The sequence below is a fragment of the Mastigoproctus giganteus genome, chromosome 10 (assembly GCF_048544385.1).
Source record: "Mastigoproctus giganteus isolate SK-2022 chromosome 10, ASM4854438v1, whole genome shotgun sequence".
Classification (NCBI taxonomy): domain Eukaryota; kingdom Metazoa; phylum Arthropoda; class Arachnida; order Uropygi; family Thelyphonidae; genus Mastigoproctus; species Mastigoproctus giganteus.
Window position 1 is genome coordinate 52640562 of NC_143584.1, and position 18113 is coordinate 52658674.

The 18113-nt window shown below is 36.8% G+C and overlaps 1 protein-coding gene across 2 annotated transcripts in view; it reads left to right on the forward strand.

The window, feature by feature from the left end:
• The window catches only part of LOC150079033 (twitchin-like), a 2795346-nt gene that overhangs the window by 1557769 nt on the left and 1219464 nt on the right, over positions 1 to 18113 (forward strand). For both annotated transcript variants that reach the window (XM_090382361.1, XM_090382360.1), the window contains 2 exons: positions 9493 to 9628; positions 14600 to 14766. In XM_090382361.1, the coding sequence (XP_090238487.1) occupies positions 9493 to 9628; positions 14600 to 14766 (303 nt within the window). The remainder of the gene's footprint in view (positions 1 to 9492; positions 9629 to 14599; positions 14767 to 18113) is intronic.

Genomic DNA, 18113 nt, shown 5'->3' on the forward strand with positions numbered 1-18113 from the left:
CAACAATATCTGCCTTTCATGTCTTGATAAGCACTTAAAATTCATAAAATTTATTTACTATACTTCTAGCATTTGTGTAAATGCACCTGTTCTTACTCTTCGTTACCCTATCACAGCCCATGTATTCACTTGTTCCATGATGACTCCCGGCAGCTCTTGAAATCCCCAGTACCTTGGTTTGCCAGCTGGTGCTCATTAACAGAAGCAGTGCAAGAATCACTTTTGCCTCGGCCTGCAGCTACTGTTAATCTTTTAGTCTGTGAATCCCCACAAGCTAGCAGTTTTCCGACCCACCTAACACTGCCTCGATAGCATCAGCAAATATTCTTGCACCCTTTCTATTTAAGTGTATCCCATCCCTGTAGAAGCAGTCTCTCCTGTTAGCAAGCGCAGATCATGCTGAATAAAATTCTACCCTATGAGCCTTGCACAATCTCTTCAGGGCCAAATTGATTGACAAGGCTCTCATCATATACTCCCTCCTATCGTGTCTAGGCAAAATTGCAGACACTTTCAAATTTAACCCTAACTCGTGACCTTAACAGTAAGAGATGTTTTTTTCAGCATCTTTTACTCTTAAAGTCATTAGTAGCAGCTGTACAACAATATCGTCTTTTGTGCCCTTAAAAGATATCTTCTCTACAACATTAGCAACTTTTGCCCCTGGCAGTCATACCCAGGTCCTGTTCCACCTATCCTTTTTTCATAATTTATTACCCATCTCCCTGACAATAGTCATCATCATCATCATCTCACATTTTCAATCCACTGCAGGATGAAGGCCTCTCCAGCAACTTTCCAGTTCCTTCTGTTTTGTGTAATGGCCATCCATTTACTACCCACAAACTCATGAATTTCATCTATCCATCTCCGCCATTGTCTTCCAGGTTTCCTTCTAGCTCCTCTTGGGTACCATTCTGTTATTTTCTCAGTCCATCTGACATCACATATCCTGCCCAAGACCATTTCAGTTCTTTAGTTTTGATAAGAATGTCCTTTACTTGAGTTTGCTGCCTAATCTTGTGTTTCTCTTCTTATCTAACAGTCTGATTCCCAGTATAATTCGTTCCATTCTTTGCTATGTAGTTCTCAGCTTCTCTTCCATTTTTTTGCTGTTTCAGACAAACTGAGATATTGCTCTTCAGTATGTGACTATATTTCCTGAATGCTATCCATCCGAAATTTATTCTTCTCTTGACTTCCAGCCATTTGTCATTATTACAGCTAATAACTTGTCCCAGATAAGTATATGACTCCACCTTTTCAATTACTGCTCCTTCAATCATTATTTCCCTTTCTGTGGCATACTTGTTCATCATTACTTTTGTTTTAGCCATATTCATCTTTAGTCCATAATCCTTACTAGCTGTGCATAACTGATTAAGATTTTCCTCTAATTCGTTGGGATCGTGGCTTATGACCACAGTGTCATCTTCAAATCATGAATGGTTTAGGTACTCTCCATTCACATTGACTCCTTTCTGCGACCAGTCTAATCTACTGAAAGCTTTCTCAAGAGCAGCAGTAAACAGCTTCGAAGATAATGTGTCTCCTTGTCGAACTCCTTTCTCGATATTAAATTTCCTACTGTCTTTGTCTAATCTAATAAAGGAGGTAGCGTTCTCATATATTTTCTTCAAAATCATAATATGTGGGGTATCTGTGCCTTGTCTTTCCAGTGCCCGAAACATTGCCTTATGCTGTATGGAGTCAAATGCCTTTTCATAATCCACAAATGCCAGGCATAATGGTGTTTTATATTCATTTGCTTTCTCCATTAGCTGTGATATTACGTGAAGGTGATCCATAGTTGAGAATCCTGTCCTAAAGCCAGCTTGCTCTTTCGGTTGATTCTCATCAAGTATTCTTTCTAATCTGTTAGTAATGACCCTTGTGAACAACTTGTAGATGTGGAATAGCAAGCTAATTGGTCTATAATTTCCAATTTCTGATTTATCTCCTTTCTTATGCAGCTAAACTATGATTGCATTATTCCACTGCTTAGGCATCACACCTTTTCTAATGCACTTTGTGCAGAGCCTTGCCAGTTTTTATGTTATGTCTCTTCCTCCCAATTTTAACAACTCTACAGTAACTTCATCTTCACCCGGGCTTTCTGATTCTTCATTTTCTTCAATGCATGTTCTACCTCATCAGAAAGAATATCAGGTATGTCATATGTGTTGCTAATTTGAGATCCATCTTTCCCACTGCTGGCATCATTCCCTCGCTCCTTGTATAATTCTCTATAGTAGTCTTCTGCTATTTGAATTATGCCTTCTCTGCTATTTATAAGTAAACCATCGCTATTCTTCTGTTTCAGTATCATTTGTCTTTCTGTATTACTGTTCATGGCTGCTTATTTAAGTCCTTTGTTTTCCCTTAATGCTTGTTCTACTTTTCTTGTGTTAAATCTTCTTATGTCCTCTCTGAGTCTCTTTCTAATGGCTTTGCATAACTCAGTATAGTCAATTTTCTCCTTGTCAGTGTTTATCTTGCTCTTCATTTGTTGCCTTCGGTTCATCATAACAAGTGTTTCTTGACTAATTTTTTCTTCCTTGGATTTCTTTTTTCCTATAGGTTTCTTGGGCTTTATCACTTTCAGAAAGTTGTAATATTCCTCATCGATATCTTGGTTCTGAGCAGTCTGCAGAAGCTCAAACTTGTTCTTAAGTTCCAGTACATACTGCTTTTTTTCCTCTTCTGTTATCTCAAAGACCTTTGTATTATTTACTCGAGTCAGTTTTTTCCTTTCCTTTCCTATATCTATATCAAGTGTACATCTTACCATTCTGTGATCACTTCCAACATTTACCTTATTCAGGACAGTAACATCATTCGCGATATATCTTCTGTTAGTGAGGATGAAGCCGCTTTCATTAGTTGTTAATCCATTTGGACTCTTCCGTGTCCACTTTCTGTTCACCCTTTTCTTGAAAAAAGTGTTCATTACTGACAATCCTTGAGATTCTGCAAATTCCACAAGTCTTTCACCTCTTTCATTTCTTTCACCAATTCCAAAATTTCCTATAGTTCTCCTTTCTGCACTGTTTTGTCTTTTTCCAACCTTAGCATTGAAGTCCCCCATAATAATAGTATAGTGGGTTTTCTGCTTATCTAGAATACTCTCAATTCCAATGTACATTTCTTCAACCTCTTCATCATCATGGCTCGATGTTGGTGCATAAATCATTATAACCTTTAGCTTGTACCTCTTAGAAATCTTGAGTATTAGTCTTGACACCCTTTATGATGTACTTTTGAATTCCAAAATTTTGTTTTTTAAATCTTTATGGACCAGAAACCCAAGTCCACCTTCACTTCTTTCACTGTTTCTGTTGGTGTACAGCAGATTTCCACGATAAACTTATAAGTGATTAATTTCTTCTTCTTGTTTCAGCCAAACCGATGATATTCCAATTCACATTTTCTAATTCCTTTTCCAGCTCTAATATCCTGCCTTCACTGATGAGCTATTTTACATTGTAACAGGCCAAGTTCAGTTTCCGTGCATAGCAGCCTGGTCGTACCCAGAAATTCTTAGTACCCTCTGCTTCCACTCTGATCCTCTCCCTGCCGTAAGAGGGGGAGTGTAAGCTGCTGGGGACTGAGGGCCATTTGTTTTGTTTTGCTGTCATATGCTGGAGGGTTTGGTCTTTTCCTCTTCACGCTGACCAGGCATCTTGAAGAGAACCACTCTACATGTTTGTTGCCACCTAAGTGACACAACAGGGCTTACCATCGAGAAGATGTGCATGAGTGGATTTCAGACAGGCAAGCCAACCGGACTTCTCCTAAATCTTCTGTAATAGAAAGATATTAAATCCATCAGTGTTTTAGACTGAGTGTCTGATAACACACAGAATACCTGATTCCCTCTAAGCCCCCTCTGATAATAGTAACCCACAATAACTAGCTCGTGTGGGACCAGCACATTCTGCCTTAGAGATTTCCGCTGTGTTGCCTGATGCTCATGAATGAGTTCTGCCATTGAGTTGGGCAGCTGAGAGCTTGATGGGTCCCTCATGTTAATTTCTTTTAGGGCATATACCCTACAACTCAAAATCTCATAGATGCCGATCAGAATGCTGAGTTGGCACCTAATTTATTCACACTCTCTGCGCCTAGCACACACAAAGACATCCTGCTAGGCTAGGTCATGTCTTGTTCTAGAAATGTCTGGAAAAATTTCACACTTTTCTTTAGACTATGATGCAGTGGAGAATTGCCCCCTTTGGTTCTCCTGCAAGCCACAGTACTCCCACTACATTGTGTGCTTTGCTTTACTGCTGTAGTCAGGGTCACGATTCCATTAGCATTAGCGTTATTTGAGGCCACATGATGCAAGAAAGCAAGCATAAACAGCATCAACCAAAAAAAAAAAAAAAAAAAAAAAACACCTTCCCATTTAACCCATCCATTCACTCCACATGTTTGTCTTGTTCTGCCTTGAATTTATTTAGGCTGTCGAATTCCACAACGACAGATGCAAGTTTCTTCTGGCAATCAACCACCCTCTGGCTAAAGGCAAATTTCCGCACATCTATTCTATAACTATCTTTCCTCAATTTGAATTTATGTCCCATCAATCAATTAATCTGGGCACGAGTAAGAATCTCATCAGCATTGAGCTTGCTCAAATCATTCAAGGCCTTATATACTTCAATCAGATCACCTCACATGGGAATTTGATTGAAGTGTATACAGGACTGAAGAATTTTTTGGTAAGAGCAACCCTTTGTTACCCCTCCCCAATCTCATTGCCCTTCTCTTTACTTATTCCAGCAGCTCTACATCCTTGCTAAATTTGAGGTGTCCAGGCCTGTATGCAGTACTCAAGGTGAAGCCTAGCCACTGCCTTAGGAATAATCAGTTCCTTAACACTGCTAGTAAGATTCCTGTATATCATTCAGAAGACTTCATGGGCTCCTCTGGCAGCCTGTCTGCACTTATAAGAAAACTTCATATCTGCCTGCAGAATTACCTCAGGTCCATTTATTTCTCCTCCACCTTCAGTGTAATACCACGCAGTTGATACGTTACTCTGGGGTTACTGCCTACCCATATGCAGTACTTTACATTTTTCAATGTTAAACCAGTAGCCATCTCTCAGCCCATCTGCTCAACTCTTGTAGATCCTGTTGCACTAGCGTACTGCCAGTAGCATCATTAACAACCATGCCAACCTTTGTATCATCTGCAAACTTAGACATTAAGCCTGATGTACTTTTATCAATATCATTAATAAATACAGAAAGAGCAGTGTCCACAAAGAGCAGTGTCCATTGATTACCACTCTCTGCCTTCTCCTACCCAACCATCCTTTTATCCATTGTAGCAACTCGCCATACTTATTTGATATACAATTTTCCACCAATGCCACACTCCAATTTGTACAGCAGCCTTCCATATGCAACAGTATCAGAAGCCTTCCTAAGATCCAAATATATGATAGTGAAATTATTCTCTGCATCCAGTTCCTTTGTGGCAACGTCATAGTATCCAATTAAATTTGTCAGACAAGACTTCCATGTAACAAACCCATGTTGTCTAAACTATAACTGAAGTCTCGTCTAGATGATCTTACAGTGCATTTTTGACCAGAGTCTCCATTAATTTCCATGGAACATAAGTTAAACTAACAGGTCTGTAATTATTTGTGCCATCCTTTGATCCTCCTTTGGGAACTGGGTCAAATCTGCACACTTCCAATCCATGGGTACCTCCCCCCAAGTCCAAGGAAGCTCTGATAATTATGGCTAAGGGTTTCCTTATTTCCTTTGCTGCCTCCTTTAATATAACTGGATAGATCCAATCCACCCCGGGTGCCTTTCTTGTGTTTATCTTCAACAGTTTCTCCTCCACTTTACTCCCAGTTATTTCAAGATTCTGTAGCTTACTGCTAGAGTTGAATACACCTCTGGCATTCCCCTCCCTGAATAACTCCTCATATGTAAATGTATTTCCAAATATTCATTCAGTTTGCTGAGCATGATCTTCAACAGTTGAACCATCGATACCAATTGGACCAATCTGATTCATCTGTGTCCTTCTAGCGTCTACATAAGTAAAGAACTCTTTGCTGTTTTTCCCTGCATCCTTTTCCAAAGATTTCTTGTAATCTACCTTTGCCTACCTAATGTCCTTTCTGACTTGATTACAGACCAGCTTCCATCTATCATAGGCTTCTGTGTCACCTGTTATTTTATATGTATCCCATGCATTTTTCTTCTCTGCCACATGTCTCATTAGTTCATCTGACATCCATTTAATCTTAATCTTTGAACAATATTTCTTAGTTGGCATGAAAAGCCTAGTAGCTTCGAAGATTAATTCTTTCAATGCTTCCCATTTAGAATTTGCTGTTGATAACATCATCAGTTGGTCCCACTGTATAGAATTTAAAAACTATCTCAGACCACTGTAATCACCATCATGAAAGCAAAAAAAAAACCTTCCCTTAAACCCGATGGTAGTTACCTCTTTGAGTAAATCCCACATCAGCACGCTGTGATCACTGCCACCTAGTGGTTCCTTTATCTGCAGTTTCTTAATGCATGAAGACTACTGATAATTAGATCAAGATGATTACTCCCTCTGGTTGCCTTCTGAACATGCTGCTGTAGAAAACAGTCATCCAATAAATCCACAAAAGCCTTGCTAGTGTGTGAGTGACCAACCCACAAGTTCCAGTCATTATCTGGGAAATTAAAATCCCCCATTATAAGACAATCTGATTTACTGGCTCACTCTATTTCTCTGTATGGTTGTTCATTATATTCATTTGACTCGTTTGGCCTATAACACACTCTTACTCTCAATTTTGCTTTTCCTGTGTTTATGTCACACCAAACTGACTTGACACTGCACTATCCAGCCATGTCAACTGGCTGTACTTCCTTAGATTTTATTTAAGGAATAAAACTGTGGGCTGGTATTGTGGGGATATAAGAGATGCTGTGTGATACAACATCTCTTATATCCCCACAATATCTGCCCTATTCTTATTCTTAGCTACGAATAAGAACATTCACCTGTTCTTATTCTTAGCTACCCTAACACAGCCCATGTATTTGCTTGTCGGCTTGGCATACCCAGGGTCCTGAGCTGGATATCATCATTGTTCTCTTTTTTGGTGAATCCCTTCTACTTTTCTCTCTCTCTCTCAGGGTAATTCAAAAAAAAATTTTTTCGCTGGTGCGGCATAAGCCTCTGGCTTCCTTGCACCATATAGCTAAAAAAAATAATAATGATGACCTCCAGAAGTCTCTGAAATCACCCACACCTTGTTTTCCAGGCTTCTGCTCATTCCAATAGATGTAGTGCAAGAATCACTTTCATCTCTGCCAGCGGCTACTGTTAATCTATTAGTCAGTGTATCCCTCCATGCTAGCAGTTTTATGACCCACCTAACACTGCCTTGATAGCATCAGCAAATATTTTTGCACCCTTTTTATTTAAGTTTATGTATCCCTTCCCTGTGGAATAAAATTTTAGCTAAGCCAATCCAAAAACAGTTGAAATTCATCCACACATTTTCCTGTCCTTTATCATACTGGTAGGCACTTTAAACCTTTAAAGCATCTTGGATTCTTGGATTTCTCATCACCAACAATGGTAAAGATGCTGTTCACTTGTATTTACATACACCATAACTGTAACACACTGTTTGTTAACTTTGAAACCAGGAGCAGCCATTTCATGTCGTGACGCAGGGGATTCAAGTGTTGTTGCCGACCCCAGGGTTCCTCCCCATTAGCCGCTTTTGTACATCTTGTCCATATCTGGTCATGTGTATATAGTGTATTCTGTGATGTATTAAGTATTGTGTAGTGTTCATGATGCAAGTGATTTCCAATCAAAACCAGTTTCATCTGCATTGTAAACTTCATCCTTGGAAAAACCTCTTCCTCTGCCATTTTCAGAAAAGCCTTTAAAAGCTTCTGCTTCTGGGACATCACCTGATAAAGCTTCTCCTTGAATTTCAAGCTCCCTTGTACCATCGTGGGATTTTAAATTTTTTAGCCATCCTGTTTAAATTCATATGGACTTTTAAACTTTTGATTCAATTGTAATTCTTTTTCACATAACAGAGGTCCAGAAATAGGTTCGTCTAGACTTCTATTTTGCAGAAACCATTAATAAATATCACCTTCTAATTTCTCATCACTAGCTTTTTTTTTCCTAGTTTTCCTTTTTTTAGAACCATCTTCATTGTATTACTTTGAAGCAAATGTCAAAATTTCATTTTTTCTGCTCTTAATGTCGGATATGGTTGCTATACCAACGTTAATAATCTTAGCAAGGGATAAACTGGTTTTGCCCTTTTTCAGTTTATTAATAATTGCTATCTTGTCTACTATTGACAACACATTGCAGTTTTTTTACCTGTGGACCCCATTATTAACACAAAGGGGCAGCAGTATTAAAATTAAAAAGCAAAATGACACAGTATTTCACTTTGAAATAGTCACTAACAAAAACTCGAACATTAAGTGATTAGAAACAAAATGCCTAAAATAACCTCACTGCAGTGGATCGCAGCAGACTGAGTGAAAACTAACCGCCCCCCCCACTGTACTCCCGCAATCACAACAATGGTACAACAGACAATGACACATCAAGGTCATGGGAGACTGTCCTGGGTCCAGGACAGTCTCCTAGGTAAAAGCTACACAGGTAAAGTATTTAAGGGCAAAGGTCTCATGCTACGAGGTAGATAACCTATGGTAAAATGATTGTTTGTTTGTTATTTGGTTTTTAGGAGCATTAGCAACTAAGGCCAACTTAGCAACATATTGCTCCAGGGATATGTGGTGGTCATTCCCTGACCTTTCCGCATCCTCCATATTTGGTGGTCACGAGCTCGAACCCCGGTCTAATCAAGAAGCGTGTGACTATGCACTGCCGCTCCTGCCCACCTGGCTACAGAGGCGCCATTAAAATGATGCATTTGCACTAACCTACATATTAGTCATTCTACCTCATAGCATGAGGTCTTTGCCCTTATATACTTTATAGTCTATATCACTACGGACCATCAGGCATCCCTCATATTGTGAAGTTATACTTCATAACTGGTTGTCACTATTGCAACACCAGGGTACCTGCCCACCCACCGAAGAGGAGCCAACAAGCTTTGAAACGGTGCCGTCTGGGTGGTGGTATCCGCTGAGAATAAATAACAATAGTCTTCTCCACTGGTGAAGGGTTATTTATTCAGGTAGTACAATACCATGGCAACTCGTTGTGAAGGCAGTTACAATATGAGATATAACCAAAATGATGCCAATTTAATTAATTAATTTAACTACTTTGGTAGATAGCTATGTTAAAATGATGCATTTGCACTAACCTACATATTAGTCATTCTACCTCGTAGCATGAGGCCTTTGCCCTTAAATACTTTATAGTCTATATCTAATTTATGTATTATTTATTTTTTGCAGTTATCAGTGATAAATTTTCTGTTTGTGTGTATATGTCATTTAGATCAGCCAGGTAAAACAGGGAAACCAGAAATTGAAGATTATGACAAAGATTTTGTGAAACTGAAATGGAAACCTCCTGCAAATGATGGTGGCTCACCAATTACTGCTTACATTATAGAAAAAAAAGATAAATACAAGTGAGTATATGATTATATACACTGTTCAAAACAGGTAGAGATCTTGAAATGAAAATTCTCATACTAACAAGAATCAATTTTCTTTTTCTGAATCATTACATTAGGCCAGAAATTCTCAAATGATTATACCATGTGCCCACTAAACATATTTCATAAATTTCGTGCACCTTTCCAGAACAAGTATGAGTATACAGATTTCACATAAAATTAGGCCATGGCTAGGCACCTCCGTGGGCAGGAGCAGCAGTGCGTAGCACACGCTTCTTGATTAGACTGGGGTTCGAGCCCGTGATCATTCTGTACACCAGATATGGAGGGATGTGGAAAGGTCGGGAATGACCACTGCATATCCCAGGAGCAATATGGCCTTAGTTACCAATGATCCTAAAAACCAAACAAAAAAAAAAAAAAAGGAAAAGGTCATGGCTTGTATTAATTAATATGTATTTTACATTTATATCCAAGGATTAAAATAAAATTTGTGTTATACCTGGATTAGTGGGCTTGGTTTGTCCAAATTTTGTTAAAAAAGTACTTCATAAATTATAAATTCAAACCTGCCCCTTCCCCCAAAAGACCTTATGATTTCTTGATCTGAGGATTGGCATTGTATTTTCTGAAAAAAATATGTTTTATGATGTTCCACTGCACTTTCTGATGGGATTGCAGTTATCTTAGGCAATCTCAATTTTTTTATTCACTTGCAATAATTCTCTGTTCCATTTCTTCAAAAAAAAAAAGTCAACAAAAATTTTTGACATTATCCATGCATTTGTGTTGTTTTTTGTCCTCATGGTTAGCCAGTTGATATAATCACCATCCTCCCCACAATGGGTGGAAAGGACCCAAGTTTGTCAATGATATTTGGAATTTTTTTGGGCCTTTTTCACAATGTGGCCGGGTTAGTTGGTCTCAGGCAAAGATAGCATGGTGTTTTCTCCTGGAAACTTGAGCAGTTTACAGACATTATGTACAGCACAATATGGCCTAAGCTGTTGATGTGCCTAAAACCCTATTGAAAACAACAATACTGTGTTGCTTTTATATTCAGCTTTCTTGTTCGTTTTTTTTTTTTTTTTTTTTTTTTTTTTTTGCCCCTCTGAAAATGTGGGGATGATTAGTTTCTCTTAAATATGAAAAGTTTTTTTGTTTTTTTTTTAATTATGCCTTTTATATTGCATGTTTGAACTGTTCCAGAAGTACTTCTTCCACAAGTTCACTTTTTCAACATCTTATTTATTTGTCTGTCCAGATTTTCATTTGCAGTCACTCCTACTTGTAATTGATGTGATTTTCTGTTTTTAAAAGGTTACACAAGAGAGGCTCTGAAATATAAAATTTTAATTAAGCTGCTCTCTGATTACACTTTCGTAAGGCATCAATCATTTTCACTCAAACTTAAATACTGTAGCATTTGCAATTTGAAATAAATAAATAAAATGAAATACAGGATTCAAATCAACCTTAATTACAAACTAAACTCTTCTCTATTCGTGGAAAGCAAACAGTGGATATAGTACATAAACAAGGTATAATATTTGAAGATTAAATGCACAAGGTATGGGTTTAAATTAACTATATAATATCGGTGTAGATACACCATAGTTTACCCATAAATTAAACTACTTACGTTGTGTGAAAGGAATTTTTCATTGTATCTCATATTGTGACTACCTTCACAACGAGATACCAGGTATTGCACTACTTTGAATAAGTAATGCTTCTCTAGTAGAGAAGACTAAATTTATTTATTCTCAGTGGATACCACCACCCAGACGGCACAATTTTAAGTTGTTGGCCTATCATTGGTGGGTGGGCAGGTACCCTGATAATGCAAACGTGCCATTACAGTTGCAAAGTGGTTCCACAATATGAGAGATTCTGTACACTATTTGGCATCTCTCATATTGTGGAACCACTTCGCAACTGTGATGGCATGTTTGCATTATCTGGGTACCTGCCCACCCACTGATGATAGGCCAACAGCTTAAAAATTGTGCCGTCTGGGTGGTGGTATCCACTGAGAATAAATAACATGTGCAAATGTGACCCCAATTCACAAAGGAGGATCAAAGGCTGACATAAGTAATTATAGACCTGTGAGTTTAACTTCTGTTCCCGGAAAATTAATGGAGGCACTGGCTAAAGAAGCACTGCAGGATCATCTAGACAAGACTTCAGTTATAGCTCGGACACAGCATGGTTTTGTTAAGGGGAAGTCTTGCCTGACCAATTTGATTGGATACTATGATGCAGTCACAAAAGAACTGGATGCAGGGAATAACTTTGATATTATATACTTGAATCTTAGAAAGGCTTTTGATACTGTTGCACATGGAAAACTGCTGCACAAATTGGAGCAGTGTGGCATTGGAGGCAAATTGCTGCTATGGATAAAGGGGTGGTTGAGGAGGAGAAGACACAGAGTGGTAATCAATGGACACTGCTCATCGTGGACTAATGTTATTAGTGGAGTCCCTCAGGATTCAGTACTGGGTCCATTATTGTTTTCTGTATTTATAAATGATATTGATGAAGGTATATCAAGCTTAATGTCCAAGTTTGCAGACAATACGAAGGTTGACAGGGTTGTCAAGGACACTACTGACACTATGCTGCTGCAACAGGATCTGGAAAGGTTGAGCAGATGGGCTGAGAGGTGGCAAATGAAGTTTAGCATTGACAAATGTAAAGTACTATATATGGGAAACAGCAACCCCAGAGCAACGTATCAACTCTGTGGTACTACACTGAGAGTGGTAGAGAATGAAAGGGACCTGGGGGGTGGTTGTGCAGGCAGATATGAAGTTCTCTGAGCAGTGTAGACGGGCTGCAAGAGTAGCTCATGGTGTATTGTCAATGATATATAGGAATTTTTCTAGCAGGGATAAGGAGGTGATTATTCCCTTGTATAAGGAAATGGTCAGGCCACACCTAGAGTACTGTATACAGGTCTGGAGGCCTCATTTCAAGAAGGATGTAGAGCTGCTGGAATGAGTACAGAGAAGGGCAACAAGATTAGTGAATGGAACAAAGGGGTGCTCTTACGATGTTTGTTTGTTTGTTATTTGGTTTTTAGGAGCATTAGCAACTAAGGCCATATTGCTCCAGGATATGCGGTGGTCATTCCCTTGACCTTTCCACATCCTCCGTATTTGGTGGTGACGGGTTCGAACCCCAGTCTAATCAAGAAGCGTGTGCTACGCACTGCTGCTCCTTCCCACCTGGCTACGGAGGCGCTGCTCTTACAAAGAAAGGCTCAAGTTTTGCAAATTACAGTGTCTAGAGACTAGGCACCAGTGAGGTGATCTGATACAGTTGTATAAAGCCTTGAATGGTTTGAGCATGCTCAATGCTGATGGGATTCTTCCTCTTGCTCAGAATAATCACCTGAGAGGGCATAAATTCAAATTGAGGAAAGACAGATGTAGGATAGACGTGCGGAAATTTGCCTTTAGCCAGCGGGTGGTTGGTTGGTGGAACAGACTTCCATCCCTTGTCGTGGAAGTTGATAACCTAAATAAGTTTAAGGCTCAGCTGGACAGGTATTTCGAACGAACAGAGGGGTGAAGTGGAAGTGGTTATTTTTTATTTATTTATTTATTTTTTTTTTTTTTTGGCTGATGCTGCATAAGCTTGCTTTCTTGCATCAAATGCCTCTACTAATGCTAATGCTAAAAATGATGCCTTCCACACTACGTAAGTAGTTTAATTTATGGGTAAACTATGGTGCATCTACACCGATATTATACAATAAACAAGGTATAATGCATGTGTATCATGTGTTTAATTGTAGGAGAACAGTAAGTAATATGTTTGGAAAGTGTAGTTAAAGAAGAAGGCTGACTTGGTTGTGAATGCAACTAACCCCCCCCCCCCCCCAACCATATAGCCTGATAGCAAAAAGTGCTGTTTTTCTCAATTGTTCCCTGCTTTTGTTTACAGCTGCTGTGTGTTTTTTGTAAAGTACACAAAATTTGACTACAGACTTGTGGCAGGGATTAGGAGTTAAAAGATGCCGCTCACTTTCACTTGGTAAAGTGACAGTGAACATTCTTGAATATTATTATTTGGTGTGGTAAAGGTTGTAAATAATTAGCATATTTGAGTTCATGTAAAATTTTAGTTTCCTGGAAGGCATATTTCTCCTAATTGAAAAAGAAATGAAAACAATAAAGCATCAGAATTTGCGTACTTTTATTGTCAGCAGGTTTAGTATTTTCATTTTTGATTATAATAAATGGCTGATAACAATAACCAGCTATAACATTAACTGGTATTCACTGTATTACAGAAGCTAAATATTTAAAAAAATAATAATAGTTTATAAAATATTGCTTACATAACTCACAATGTAAAAAAATGGCTTAGTCACTTTAAAATATCCTAGTCTCATGTTTTTTGGTTCCTACATTTCACATATTCTTTTAAAAGCAATTTTCACATGACTCTAAAAACATACTTTTTTTACCTATTTTAAATTGAATTTGAGATTCTCTTTCTCACATAGAGTAGGGTATGTCTTTTATTGTCATAAAGGCAGATATACTCATAAATGTGTAATTATTCCATAACCTTCTGTGTTAATAAATTATTGCCAAATTATTATTGCCTTTCCAACAATGTTGTGAATTTATGATACTTACTATTAATGCTTTAAAGCACAATTGTTATTTTTAATGATTTTTAAATATTATGGTTTAAGAAAATGCATTAGTTGTTTCTGAAAATGAAATCATATTAAAAAAAAAAAAAAAAGAAATTGAGATTCTGAAACTAATTTTACTAACAATTTCAAATGCTTTAACACAAATTTTAAATGTGAAATATGATTTAAGATCCTTCTGTCTTTACTGCAATGCTGATTTACAACTTTATCTATACGAGTGTAATCATTCTTATAATAATTACTGCAGTGGTATTACTTATCTCTACTTTTCATTATATAATAAATTATTTTTAATTATCTAGTCCAGAGTGGACTCCAGTTCATGAGGTTCCTGGTGATGAAACCAAAGCAACTATCCCAGATTTAGTTGAAGGTAACCAGTATGAGTTCAGAGTACGTGCTATTAATAAGGGTGGTACAGGAGAACCCAGTGATTCTACAGCACCACATACTGCTAAACCCAAAAAATGTATGTATCTACACATTTTTTTAATATTGTACAATATTAATGTAAGAGAAATTGAAGACTTGAAGAGAAATTTCTTGTATAAATGGGGTAAACAAGGGATGAAATGATATTATTTAGTTCTGCTGTTGTTATTAGGGAAATAATTACTAAATGGAAATTAATTAATTCTCATAATATGAAGAATCTCTTTGTAATTATTTATGTATTTGACAATATAATTTCGAAAATACATTTTCAGTGTCACTACTTCATGTACAGTCAAAAAATATCCTGGACTGGGCGGCCAACACTGCAGTCAGTAAATGACGGGTCCTGCATCTACTCACACACGGATGTTTGCTAATCATTCAGTACATGTTTCACTTACTGTATGTATTTATTTTATCATAATTTCTCTATTGCTTTGAGAAATCTGATCCTGAAATATTGGAAATGATGCACTTGTTTATGGAGAGGATTTTTCATCGTGTATTGCTTAGATAGTATCATAATTTCAAAGGGAGTAGAGAAATTTAGCAGATTATGACTATGCTGAAATATTCTTAAACTGCTTGTGCAACTGAAAAAATTTAAACAGCCAGAGTTTCACATCAGAACTCCATATGACTTTTTTTACTGCTTTTAACATTCCACATGGAAGCTTGCATGGAATTTTAAACAATGAGTTGAACATGCTTGAATTGCTCAGCATGCTTTGCTATGGATAATTAGCAAAAATTGATGAAGTGAGCAGATAAAAAAGCATGCAGCAATCTTATAATGATAATGTTCTGTTGTTCCGGGAGTTTGTCACCACAGAAATGAAACTGTTTTCTCTATGATGCACAAACAAATTGCACTTCTTTGACTTGAAAATTGCTTCATTCACCACAATCAAAGAAATTTTAGCAAGACAGGTTAAAAGGAAAAAATTATATTAGAAGGTTTATTTTGACTGTAGGGGTATTGTGCACTATAAATTCATTTCTCAAGGCAGTACTGTAATTAAGGAACCAGATATACAGGTGTTGTGTAGTCTGTGAGAGGAAGTTTACCAAATGTGTCCAGAATGGTGTGCAAGGAAAAATTCTTGTTATGCGACAGTGTACCTCTCATTACTCATGCAACAAGAGCACATGAAACATGATACTGTTGTGGTACCACATTATCCTCTTACTTATCTGTTAATTACCTTGAATTTTTTTTCTTTTTCTGATAGTGAAACAACATTTACAACACTGTTGCTTTTGCAGAAAACAAGAGGTTATAGATGCAACTCAGTAATTAACTGCAGTATGCTATCTGGCCAGAACAGTTACAAAACTGCTACCTTCTGTTGGTAGTAGAAAAAGTGCATTGTTGCTGAAAAAGAGCACTTTGAGATCAGCTGGGTCTAGCTTTAATTACATTTAATATCTAAGTCCTGGTACTTTTTGATTGTAACAAATTTACAATATCATCATAAACTAAAACTTGAAAAGATATTTCTTCCATAAATGAATTAAATATAGTGGTCAAAACTTTTCAAGTTTTATCCTCTACTACAGACACACACACACTGGATTTCAGATTATTTTAAATGCTCTCTAGCAAATTAAGAAGTACTAGAATAAAATATAGATCATTTATCTAAAACCTAGATGGGAAGAGTGATTAATTTCCTGATTATATTATCATCCACAAATAGTATTATTACTCATCAACATTGGTTAATTAAATCCTCACATCTATAAATTTATAAATTCTGTAATACCTAGAGATTTCTTTTTTTTGTTTTAGAGTTCTTCAGAATGGCTGAATAGTAACTTTACCCTTTCATAATGTTTTCCAAATAGAATAGGTTATCAGGTTAGTAAAACAAGATTTTTCATTTCAAAACCATGCTGAGTTCCCTTGAGAAAACCATTCCTAACCAGATGACCTTGTGTGATATTGTTAATCGTTACCTCCATGATTTTTTATACCATTGAAGTCCAGCTAACTGTCTTGTACTTATCTACTGGTGCTTCTCCAATCCAAGGAAATCATTTTTGAGTCACTGAAGCCATCATAATTAACTTTAATGATTTAATGCATTCCTCACTGCTTTGTTTAAAATACTTGGCTATATGCAATCTACCTTAGGATCCTTTACTGTCATCAGACTCAAAAGTTTTCTTACTAAACTATCAGTAATTTCCATATTCTGATTTTACAGTGACCCAGTTCACTAGCACACTTACCCCTTGCCACAAAGTAACTTTCATCTTTAAAGATTAGTGAAATGTCATTGATTTTCTCACAATCGTTCCATAATTGAAGATCTAATTTTCATTACGATAAATGAAAAGAAACAAATACCTTGCTTATTTTCTTTAACCTTGCAATAATTAAAAAAGATTTTAATATAAATGTTAAATATAAGCCTTGCAATAGTCACTAAGAATTTTCACAAAGATGCAAATATCATTCTTTATTTTCACTTTTGTAAATTTCACCCCTTTCATCCACAAAATATCCATCATATATAAATAATCAAATACATAATGTTATCAAATGTTGTTCCCTCTGAAATGTTTCTGATCGTGACATCCTCATTAGACAACCTTATTTCATGTTTTAACTGACTTTAACTGAGGTTATCCTCTCTCTCATTGGTTAATGAAATAAACTGCAAAGTTTTTGGATGCAGTGCCACCAGTTTACTATCTGTTAGGCCATTACCTAACAGAAATATGTTTTAGGTTTACCTTATACTGGTTCATATTTCAGTTGAATGTTATTTTCATAATACAGATTTATCTTGTTTTTTTCCTGTATTAAAATAGGGTAATTATTTTTTAATTAGTTAATTCAGTATCTCTATAAACCTCACCATATTAAATAGACAAAGCGTTATTTATAATATTACATATACATGCTGTGATTCCTTATATCAAATGAATACTGAAGTTGCCAGATTACTTGAGCAGAAAAAGATGCATGGAAAAGTTACAGAGCAATAAAAAGTACTGAAGCCTATAATACCTACAAATTGATCTGTAATAGTCCCACAGAAAAGGTTAGGCTGGCAAAGGCAGAGAAATCGCTGGCAAAGAAGCAAAAGATGGGGATAAGGAATTCTTCACATATAAATGCAAAGTAGAGAAGGACAAATCAGATCATACCCTTATGTAATGAACGTGGGATAGTATTAGATACTGCAGCTGATGTTGCAGATGAACATGACAGTTACTTTGCATCGATATTTACAGAAGAAAACCTTTTATGTCAATGAGAAGTTATGGGAGTGAAGTTGAAGAATATATAATTAATGATATTGAAATTTTACATGATTATTTAATGAAAAACTTTCAACCTGAGGAGCCTTACAGGCAAGTAAGGCTCCT